At 37.4% G+C, this 11568-nt stretch overlaps 2 protein-coding genes across 2 annotated transcripts; both read right to left on the bottom strand.

Moving 5' to 3' along the window:
- Positions 1–7297: 7297 nt before the first annotated feature.
- K441DRAFT_626504 (uncharacterized protein) lies at positions 7298–9767 on the bottom strand. The gene is made up of 6 exons (XM_067646135.1): positions 9511–9767; positions 8923–9455; positions 8855–8866; positions 8682–8809; positions 8272–8625; positions 7298–8220 (listed from the first exon to the last, which is right to left on the bottom strand). The coding sequence occupies exons 1-6, from the start codon at positions 9722–9724 to the stop codon at positions 7755–7757; spliced, it is 1707 nt and encodes a 568-aa protein (XP_067509084.1). The 5' UTR covers positions 9725–9767; the 3' UTR covers positions 7298–7754.
- Positions 9768–10206: 439 nt separating this feature from the next.
- On the bottom strand, positions 10207–10913 carry K441DRAFT_651707 (uncharacterized protein; the record flags this gene model as incomplete). Its single annotated transcript, XM_067647239.1, is given in 3 exon segments — positions 10207–10529; positions 10541–10725; positions 10773–10913. Coding segments are annotated over 2 exon segments (221 nt in total), but the record flags the coding sequence as incomplete, so codon positions are not given.
- Positions 10914–11568: the final 655 nt, after the last annotated feature.

The following is an 11568-nucleotide window of genomic DNA, read 5'->3' as shown; positions in this document are numbered from 1 at the left end:
GCCCTTAATACTAGAAACTAATGCCTTAAATAGCGTAATAGCTAGTATTTTTTTTCTAGAAGCAACCGGACGGAAAGTAGTACCCTATTATATACTATTTAAAGACTATAATAGATGCCGAGCTAAACTACTATATCTATAATAAGGAAATGCTAGCTATTATCTCTAGCTTTTAGCACTGGCGTATATAGCTAGAGGGGACCCTTAAGCCGATTAAGGTAGTTTTAGATTATAAGGCCCTAGAATACTTTATAATAACTAAGGCCCTTACGGCCTAGTAGGCATACTAGGCGGATACCCTATCTTAATTTAACTTTTTAATTATATATAGATTAGGCGCTATAAACTATACGGACGTTTTTATAAGGCGTAAGTAAGACCTAGATAACTAGACGGTAGTAAAGATTTTATTATAGACCTAGACGCTACTATAACTAGAATATCTTAACCCTTAAATATAGGCAGAACTAAGTATAGACTCCTTAAGCGCTAAGATATATTCTATTAACTCCTTTAAACTTAACCTTATTAATAAACTACTATAGGCTAACTAAACAACCCCCTCTCTATAGGAGTACTGTAAAAAGGTAAAGAATATTGCTAGCCTATAGTCCCTTAAAAACGGACTACTTAAGCACTAGGAACGGCTAGTAGTAGCTAAGGAATAAAACTTACGGACCTAGCTTATTGCTAAAGCTTATACCTAGGTCTTTACGGCCTACCTTAAAAAAAATAAGATCTATAAGATTATTAGTAACCGCTACTACTAGCCCGGAATAGTTATAGATATTAACCGTTATATATAGAACTGCAATAGCTGCCGTAGATCTATAATCCCACGAGATAAAACCCTAGGACTATTAAAACCACTCCTAATATTAGAACGCCCCTAGTAATATATCTTTATAGACTTTTATAAGCTACCTATAGACCATAACGGATACAATATAGTTATAATTCTAGTTAACCGCTTTAGTAAGCGCCTATTCTTAATCCTATATTATAAGAATATTAATGCTAAAAAAGCGGCCTAACTATATATCTACTATGTCTACCAAATCTACGGACTACTAGATACTATTATATCCGATTATAGGCCGTATTTTATATTAGCTTTCTAGAATAAGTTTACCTAGATCTTAGGTATTAAGCTAAAGCTTTCTACCGCATACCACCCCTAGATAGATAGTTAGACGGAAATTGTAAATTAATACTTAGATTAGAGACTTTAGCCCTTTATTAACTACTTTTAAGATAACTAGGCTAAACTGCTACCCTTAATAGACTATACCTAAGCGACCCTACCCCACGGCTCCATAGGATTTGCCCCTATTTAACTAGAAATGGGTTACTTACCCTATATAAGCTTTAACTGGGAAAGACTAAAAGGACCCCAGACTGTACGCAAAAAACTATTTTATAAGAAAGCACGGCAGTACACTAATCGCTTAGAAGAAGCTTAGACGATAGCCTATATAAATCTAGAAAAGGCCTAGAAATTAATATAATAATAGGCGAATAAGTATAGGCGAGAGCCTAACTTTGCTATAAAAGATATAGTCTAGGTTATAATAAAGAACTAAAAGACGGAACGACCTAGCTATAAGCTAAACTATTAGATAGCAGGACCGTATAAGGTTCTTAAAAAAATAGGCAATGCGTATAAAGTAAAGCTCCCAGATTTAATTAAAGTTTACCCTATTTTCTCTCTAGATAAACTACGGAAAGCTATAAATAACCTATTACCTAAATAAAAGAATAAACCTCCCCTACCGATTTAAGTTAATGGCGATAATAAATAGGAAATTAAAGAAATACTAGCCTATAAGCTTGTAAAGGGAACGTTAAAATATTATATTAGTTAGAAGGGGTATAACCTAAATCCCACTTAGTACCCTATATAGAACTTTATAAGTAGTCCCTATAAGCTTTAAAAGTTTTATAGTTGTTACCCTAATAAACCCAGACCCCTAAAGTACCTCAATAAGTAGATAGAGTACTAGAATAGTAAAGATAATAAGCTGCCTATTAAGCATAAAGATAAGAATACCCTATAAATATAATACGGATATATAAAGCCTAAGGGCAGGCTTTTTTGGAGGGGGGGGTAATATTACGGCGCTAGTAGAAACTAGTGGAAACTAGTAAAAACTGGTAGATTGTGGCTAATAGATATTAGTAGATTATAGCAGATAGTCGTAGATAGTTATAAATAGTTTTATATAGTTCTAGATAATTACTATTATATAACTAGAGGATTGTATATAACGTTAAGCGGCGCCGCCCTCCGTCTCCTTTCCTTTCTCTAGCTTTAGATCCTCGTTTATAGACTACCAATTATACAGGCTTGCGCGTCGCTCTTGCCGTACTCGTGCCTCGATTAACTAAGTCGCTAATACTAAGGACCTTAATTAGAAATCCAGTGCCTTCTAGTTTGGGTCGCCATTATTTAAAACATCTAATAATAGCCAGTAACTCCTTATCGTAGATCTCGTGGTTATATTTAGCTAGGCTTAGTTATTTTAAGAAGTATACTATGGGGTATAATACTCTATCCTTATTATATTAAGATAGGATACCTCTAGTAACATAGTTAGATAAGTTGGCTTTTATAACACTTATTTAGTTTAGGTTAAAGTATTAGAGCACTAGCGCGGTAGTAAATATAACCTTTAGGTAGGTAAAGGCCTTCTTACATTCCTTATTAAAGATAAAGGCTTTATCCTTTTAGGTTAGAGCTATAAGGGGTAAAACTAGGGCAAAGAAGTTATTAATAAACCGTTAGTAGAAATTAGCAAATCCTATAAAGGCTTTTACGTCCTTAATATTCTTGGGTTCTTACCAGTTTATAATTACTTTAACTTTCTTTAAGTCTATTTATATGCTGTTTATAAAGATAAGAAGTCTAAGGTATAGGACTTCCATTTTATAGAACTTGCACTTATTTACGTCTAATTATAGACTAGCTCTGTGCAAGGCTTATAAAATAAGGTTAACGTATTTTCAGTATTTAGTTAGGTTATTACTATATATTAAAATGTTGTTAATATAAGCGGTATAGAAGATGTCTAGGTAGGGACGTAAGGTATTATTTATATAATATTGGAACGAACTTAGGGCATTTACGAGGCTAAATAGCGTTACTAAGTATTTAAATAATCTATACCGAGTACGAAATATAATAAGCTATTTATCTCCTTTTACTATACGAAGACGGTTAAATATAGAGATAATATTAAGCTTTGTATAGTAGCGAGCCTTACTTAGTTAGTTTAGCGTCTCTTATATTAATAGGATTAGGTATTAGTTTTTAATGGTAACGGTATTAAGAGCTTAGTAGTCTATATAAAAGCGTAGACCGCCGCCGGGTTTCTTAATAAAGATTACTAGTACGGCTATAGGCAATAAGCTTACTCTAATAAATCCTTTACTTAGGTTCTTATTTAAGTACTTTTATAGCACTTAGAGTTTATTTTAGGACATCCTATATAGGGGTCTAAATCTAGGCTGCTTTCCTTCTTTAAGTATAATCTTATAGTCGTATAGTCGGTATTCTAGTAGCTTATTAGCTTCCTTTTATAAGAATGCATCTAGGCGGTAATAGTACTCTACTGGTACCTTTGTAACAGGGTTAGTGTGCTTCTTTAGTGCTAAGGCCTTTTTAATATCGGCTATTGTAATAGCGAAGATTATATATTTGGGTTTCTTAGTAAGTTGCGCTAGCGGGGTAGCTCTAATCTAGGGTGTTAAGCTTACTTGGGTTGTCCGTAGTTTCTTATATAGATTCTTATTTAACTTTAGGTTTAGTATTAAGTACGGAGTTAATATTAAATTTAGGTTTAGGTTCTTTAGGTATTTTTATTATTATAGAATACTAGTTCTTCTAGTAGTTTTATATACTAAGCTTAAGCTTCTACTTAGTTTAGGGCGGTATAATGCTTAGTAATAACTTATAGAATTTAGTAGAATTTTCGGGTCTTTAGTAGATATTAGTGGAATTCTTATATTGGTAAAATTTAGTAGAATTTCTGTGCTAGTAGATTCTGGTAGATTCCTTAGGCATAGAGTAAATATTAGTAGAAATCTTAGGCTAGTAGATCTTAGTAGATTTCCTAGATTTTAGTTTAGGGTTAGAGCGGTATATTATAGAGTATTCTTACTTATAACGCAGGGCAGTAAATAAAAGCTTAAGGTTATTCTAATTAATGGTTACCTTATATAGCTTTATCTAGGGTTGTCTAAGGATTATTAAGTAACATAGGGTAGTAATAAAAAGCCTAATTAGTTCTTCGTGGTTTAGATATTAGAGTCTTAGGTATACTACGTAAGTAATTTAGCCTAAAACTTTGTATTTACCATTAAATCTAAATACGTTAATATGCTGGTTAAGGGGGGTTAGGATAAAACTATTATCTTACGCGAAAATCTTATTAATAAATTCTATACCACTAGCTCCTATATTAATTAGAACTTGGGCATTAGCCTATTAATTATTCTACTAAAGGTAGCAGTTAACGGTTATGCTATAATCCCAAAAGTTAGAGTTTGTAATATCTAAAGTATTTAATAAGATTCTAAGATAGAGTCGTTCTAGAGAGTAACTTAGCTCTAAAACCTTCCTTTTATAGGTAATTAGGGCGGAGTTCTTATATTATATTAGTTATAGCTTTATCCTTATAAGTAGTGCTTACTAAATATGGGGCTAAGACCTAGTAAAGATTAGGGTTAGTAACCGGAGCTTAATTAAGGCAATCGGCCGTTTATACTAGTTGTTTATATATATATCTTAGGTATTAGGATAGAGCAGTAACTTAAGATATAAGCGTTACTTCTATATTTAAAGTAAAGGCCAAGCTTAATACGTTATTCTTATTTAGCAAATCCTTTTAGGGCGTAGAAGAGGGTTTTAGTGTTAATATCTATAGCATCTAGGTCCTTATGGGTCTTAGGTAGCTAAGGGGCAGTATATTAGGGTGTATATTTTAAAGTAAGGCGTAGTATATCGTTATACAAGCCATTAGTAATATTGGTATAGGCGGTAAGGGTATCTAGCAGCTTAACTCCTATAAGGGAAGCCTTTAGTTCGGAGTTTAGGGACTCTACTAGGCGATTAATTAAGGCGGGTTCGTTTTATCTAGTCTCTTTAATAGAGCGGTTAAATTTAGTAAAGTATAATAGAAAGCTCTTAGAGCCTTATATTATCTTATTTAGTTTTCTTTATACTATAGTAATTTGGTTAGAGTTACTATAAAATGCTTCTAATATAGTAACTAGTTCTTCTATAGTGCTTGGCTAAAACAGGTATATAGTTTCTACGGCGTCTCCTATTAGGCGGCTTATAGCGTAACGCAGCTAGCTATTAGGAGTTAGGTAATAATTAATATTACCGTTTAGCTTATTCTTAAGTTAGTTAAGGAAAGAACGTAGTTTACTCCTTTTACCTAAATAGGCGGGAGAATTAGGGAGATATTTAGTTAACTTCTTTTTAGGGGCACTAGTTAGCGAATTTAGGGTTAAGGAGCCAGTTTTAGATATATTCTCTCCACCTAGTGTTTATAGGTTAATACCAGTAGCGGCGAGTAGGGGTAATAGTAGGGTAGATAGTAGGTTTCGGCTGATCTCTTTAATTTCTTTTTTTAGAGATTTAATTAACTTATAATATCGGGCTTTTTAATAGGCGAGGGTGTCTGTAAAAGCTTATTGCAGAGTCTTTATTTATTTAGTAAATATAATATATAGGTCTTTTACAGACATAGGGGCTTCTGGGTTGTTTATACTAATTAGAACAGTGTAGGGTATAGGTTTAACGCAATATAGTGTTATAGAGTAAGTATAAGCGATAATAATATATAGCAAAGTAGATATTATTAAGCTATATACATAAACTGTATAATAAGATTAAGACGTTATATAAGGAAAGAAGGTAGAAAAACGGGAAGAAAGGGTATATATTATAGACTTAGTTGCTTAGTTAATATATATACAGAGTAGAATAGGATTTAGGTAGTAGTCCTAGTAGAACTTAATAGGATTTAGTGGAACTTAGTAAAACTTAGTAGAACTTAGTAGAATATAGTAAAATACGGCAGGTTGCCGTTAGATTGCCGCAGATTGCTATTAAATTGCCGTCTTATAGTTAGTCTTTAGTTACTAAGTTAGTAGAAATAGGTAGACGTGTATAAGGTGTTATAGGGGTGTCCTATAATACTTACCTAGTATTTACGCTTAAGCGTAGCTACCTTTTTACCTTAACTATACTATATATTAGATATGGTAGTTTATAATTTAATAGCTAAAGTAGCTCTACTATAGCTCTAGTATACTATATATATATACCATACTTATCTAACCTTTTAATATCTAGAATAGTAATAATTAGCTAAAGCTAGCCTATAAGTCTTCTACCTAATAGTATACTGCCCTTTTTAATACGGTCGCTGTTATCTATATACTCTTAAACCTATATATAATTACGCCTCTACTAGTTAAAATATTGCTAATTTAGTATATAACGTACTACCTTACTAATTTAGCCCTTAAGGTCGGTAATGTCTTTTCCGTCTTATTTTTAATAGTAGATAGATAGATATATTTTAATAAGTAAGCGCTTAATCTATAAGGAGTTCTTCTCTTTTTAGTCTATATAAGATATATAAAGCTACGTCTTTAACCTAAGACGCCTTTAAATAAGATCTATTACTTTATCTATATCTTTTAAAGGCTACTAAAGCTAATATAAGGTCCGTAATAGAATAAGCTAGATTAGGGACCTAAAGAAAGAATTTCTAAGTCTAAAACAGGAATATCTTAAACCTCTACTATTATTGCCGTCTCTTCCGCCCAGCAGGCCGGCCCCTTTTCTTCTGCACAGCAGGCCAGGCCTTCAATTTCGAACAGTAATTATCGTAAACACAAAAAAAAAAGTGATTTTAACAACTCTGATTTTTCTAAATCTATGGAAATCGAGGGTAACTAATACACAAACCAAGCATAATAAAACTCCTGAATTTCCTCTTGAAATAAGCATATGAGACGTAGATAGCTGAGGAATAAACGCCACCGTTCTAGACGAGGCTATCTAACTTAATCTACTAGCTGATATTCGACGTTATGAGTTGAGGGCTGAATCTGATATGACATCTTCGTTCCAGACGAAGATACACAAGTCTTGGCATCTGGCTGACAGGACCTGACCCGAAAGAGGGAGAGATTATAGAAACCGAGGCTTGGATACTATGCTGGGGGCAGGGCTCGATTCGCGCAAGTGCGAATACTATGGTTTTTTTTTAATCCAAGTGGCAGAGTAGGTCGAGCTACGCAGCACTCGTTACAATAAGTTAGATACCCTACCTATACTAAACTACTTTAAGTATAGATAACTCTATAACGCCTAAGAAAATCGATCATTAACCTCTATTCACTTTATATTCTAGCGCCTTGGCGAGGTGGTCCGAATCGAAAACTAGGCGATCCGGAGCAGCTCCCATCTAGAGCCCGTAGTGCTTACGTGACTTTATGTAAGCTCGGTTTTATACATGTAACGGCTTCTGGAAAGGGCTTTTCCTAGGTATATAATTAGTATTAGATCATCTGCGTGGGCGAGAGGCTCGCAATAGACGTTAAGTAAGAAGTAAAATAAGTAATACTCTCGCTCGGGTAGCGAGGAGAAGGTCATATTTAGGGTTATTCCACCTCTTCTAATTTCTACGAGGCCAAGGCATATTCTAGCACAATAGGTTTCCGTACTGCGCACCTTAAGGTCCATGCGATGTCTCGTCGGTGTCCGCAGGAAGCTCTACTGGTGCACTCCACAGCTCTCTTGCGTCTTGTTGCCCGTTAGGCAGTTCAGCCATCTGTTCGGCTTCCAGCTCGGCGGCAGCTCCAGTACCTTTCCCCTTTCTATCGTCCACCATCTTATCTTGTTCAGTCACTTCTTGCTGAGTATCGGCCTGTAGCTTCCTCCAGGACTTTTGAGGGAGCACGAACCCGCCTAGCGCGGCCAAGCCAAGCAGAATACCGCCGATGACGGCGCCCACGATAGCGCCTACCAAGGCGCCACGGCTCAGATTCGAAGTCGAGGCAGAAGTTGATGCAGCTGGAGAACTTGATGTTGTTGGAGTGGGTGACCGTGTCGTGACCTTATAGGGTCTTTGGAATAGGTAGTAATCATAGCTCGCTGAGCTGTTTACAGGTTGGGTAACATTCGCTCCGCCTTTGGACCTGCCATAGTACTTAGTGCAAGCACGACTTGATTGAGCAACATATACTTACGTGCCGCCTACAACACTTATGATCGCGGGAGGCACGGTGTACGGTGGGAAATTGAGAGTAAATGTGATCCACTCCGCATTTTCTGGATTATTCTGTCCGAGATTGGCGTTGTGCATGCCGTAAACCATGGGTACATCACACTGGGACGAATTCGGAAAAGTACCGCCCATGACTATCATTTGAGTGCCATTGATGACATCACAGGTCAGAGAATGATGAGGGTATGATGTGCCAGGCGATATTGGATACCATTTAATCCAAACGAATGCTGGCAATGTGAGAATGTAAAGGTCGTCAAATGCGGTGGAACCATTGATATTCACTCCGTTCGGACGAAGTCCACCGTAAATGTAGCTATTCAGTCTTAATTAAGAAAGTGTGATATTAGTTAAAGCGCGAGAAGAACTCACATATTGAACGACGATTTGTCTTCAGGCCATGTTGCTCCCCCGCAGAAGCGAGTTCGCTGCTCCGGGACTTCTCCAGTGGTGTTTTGTATGTACCATTGTGAAGTAGCAATGTCATATATTCCGATTTCCTGCCTAGATTAGTGGATTATGATAGAGTCGGCAGGGGCACGAACAGCCATCGAAACCTATTAATGTTAGATTTTGCGCTTACTGAGACGGTGCACTACATGGTTTGACGTACACCAGATGTCTCCCCTGTTGATGGGTCTTGGACTACTCCGCCGAAGAAAATTAGAAGACCCGATGTTGAGGCTGGGATAAAAACTGACAATCCTTCACCCCTCCCTTGGTCGTCCGGACCGCTGGTATTGGTGTAGGTTCTGGTGTTCATGTCAAAGGCGACAAGATTCGAAGTGTAAAGGCGGTTAGTGGACCATCCGTTCTGAGTCTGGTTATCGTGGTAGCCACCAAGGTAATACCCAACTCCAGCATCTGCTGCTATTGCGGCCATCCCATATGCAACGTATGTGGAATTGCCTCTTGTAGACACGGAAGTCCAAGATTCTTGCGCAACATTGTAGAGCCAGGTAACGAATGGTAACGGGCTTGAGTCAGGGAAATAGCCACCAAACGCGTAGAACACATTATTGGCCCAGTCCACCCACAGCGTCCCACCAGCAACAGAGGGGACTGTTGCGTTCTTCTTTGGAGGGACCATCATTGTTGGCATCCCTTCTGTTGTATTCAGTAGATCTGCATAGAATAGGTCCGTGTCTAAGCCACGGCGATGTTAGCCTTCTAGCTATTGAGCAGTAAATCGCAATCTTACTCGTATAGTTGGTTGGATTTTGATCCAAAGGGTTAAAGTTCACGAAACCTCCATCGATATATAGCCGATTACTGATGATAGCCGTACGATGACTGAAACGGCGGCAAAAGTCCTGGAGCTGACCTTGGGCGTCCTCCGAGAAGGGTTCTGCCAATAGGTTACATGTAAGCATGGAAAGGACAGTTACTAGAAAAAATATCTGTCCATTCGCCATCTTGTGGATATTTTGCTGGGGACTGCGGTCTCTAGGTCGCAACCTTAATTAAGGAATTGATTAAAGGTGTTAAGGGTAGGCATCACTTCACCTCGCCACGCTAAAAACTCGCTAAGTCTCGCTTAGTTTAACCCACCACCAAAAAAGTTAACCTCACCTGTAATAACTCTAACCTCTATAATAACTCTATAATAACTTTAAAGTAATATATATACTTAAAATATATTTTTAATCTATTAGATTAATTAATTTTTATTATCTAAATATATTACGGAAGTAATATAGCTGTAGTAAAAGCTTTAAAAAATAGTATAGATAAACTCTGTCACAGTACGTGCGGACTGTCAAGGTACGATGTACGAGGTGACTGTATATGATTAACAAACGATGTCGTGTGAAGATCTATGTAGGAGGTGAGGTGGTATATATACACGTCGCTCAGGGGTCAGGTCCGTGCTCATGCATACGCGTAGCCATAACAACGCGTCAGGTTAGTGCCGTGACAGTACATCCCTCCCAACAAGGCGAGCTCCTGTGAGCCAAGTGACGGCAGTAAAAACAGAGGTAAAAAAAAAAATAGACCATATATCCTCATCCTTCCAGTCCTCAAAGGTTCTCATCCTTCCAGTCCTTAAAGGTCCCTCATCCTTACAGTCCTCAGACCCTCCTACCTATATCCCTACTACATCGCTCTCCGCTAGTGCTCGTCTCGAGCACTAAATAAAGCTAAAGGCAAAGGGGTAAAACAGGGGAGACGAAAAAAAATGTAACCGCGGGGCGTATTGCGGATATTAACTCTTAAAAGGCTTAGGGTACGGGAGATCGAGGTATAGATTCGACAGGCTCGGAGTACGGAGATCGAGGTTAAGACGTAGACTTGAAAGGCTCGGAGTGCGGAGATCGAGGTTAAAACGTAGATCTTGTCGCGTAAAAACTTGAAGTAGTATCTGTGCAAATTTGAAGACGGAGACGGAGACGAGATCGTAACCTATAGTCTTACACTATAAATTAAGACACAAGGAACATAGCCCGCAGGGTATCTCCCTACAGCCGGCTTGGAAACTTGGACGTGAAGTAGTAGCATAGCTAGATACGGAGACTCGGAGACTGAGACAGAGAAACTATAGCCCGTAGGGTATCTCCCTGCTGCTAGCCTAGGAAACTTAGACTAGAAGAGAAACTATAGCCCCCATAGGTGTCTCCCTGCTGCCAGCTTAGAAACTCAAAGAGGGAGACCGGTTTAATGGATTTAACGTGCAGAGATTATTATAGAACGAGGTAAGAATCCCGCCCGGGGTAGGGTAGCTTTGGAAACGTGGCTTTGGAAACAAGGCCCTACCAGGGGCGTATAAGATGACACGACATACTGTCACAGTACGTGCGGACTGTCAAGGTACGATGTACGAGGTGACTGTATATGATTGACAAACAATGTCGTGTGAAGATCTATGTAGGAGGTGAGGTGGTATATATACACGTCGCTTAGGGGTCAGGTCCGTGCTTATGCATACGCGTAGCCATAACAACGCGTCAGGTCAGTGCCGTGACAAACTCTAAGTAAACTTTAAACGGAATTTTAAAGTAAGATATAAATATTATTATAATATATTCTAATTATAATAGGGTTCCTCTAAGAGATACCTTAAGCTTATAGACTATACTTTCTTTAAGAAGACTAGTAATAAAATAGTAAATAAAGTATATATTTTTAATATATTAGTAATATATTCTAACCAGTTAAAGAATAGTGCAGAGCCTACTAAAGTTATTATTAAGTACGGTAAAATCTTTTATAGCGCTTAGTTAAAAGACTTAGATAAGGGCTATAAGCTTAGACTTATAGA

The sequence above is a fragment of the Cenococcum geophilum genome, assembly GCF_001692895.1.
Source record: "Cenococcum geophilum 1.58 unplaced genomic scaffold K441scaffold_3, whole genome shotgun sequence".
In the NCBI taxonomy this organism is placed as follows: Eukaryota; Fungi; Ascomycota; class Dothideomycetes; order Gloniales; family Gloniaceae; genus Cenococcum; species Cenococcum geophilum.
This window is presented reverse-complemented; position numbering and strand designations above follow the sequence as displayed.

What these genes read in the sequence shown, in the direction of transcription:
- K441DRAFT_626504 (XM_067646135.1), bottom strand. Translation starts at nt 9,724, where the DNA reads ATGGCGAATGGACAGATATTTTTTCTAGTAACTGTCCTTTCCATGCTT. An exon ending in GACAAATCGTCGTTCAATAT is followed by an intron (nt 8,626 to 8,681) that starts GTGAGTTCTTCT and finishes AAGACTGAATAG; the next exon opens with CTACATTTACGGTGGACTTC. An exon ending in ATAAGTGTTGTAGGCGGCAC is followed by an intron (nt 8,221 to 8,271) that starts GTAAGTATATGT and finishes GTACTATGGCAG; the next exon opens with GTCCAAAGGCGGAGCGAATG.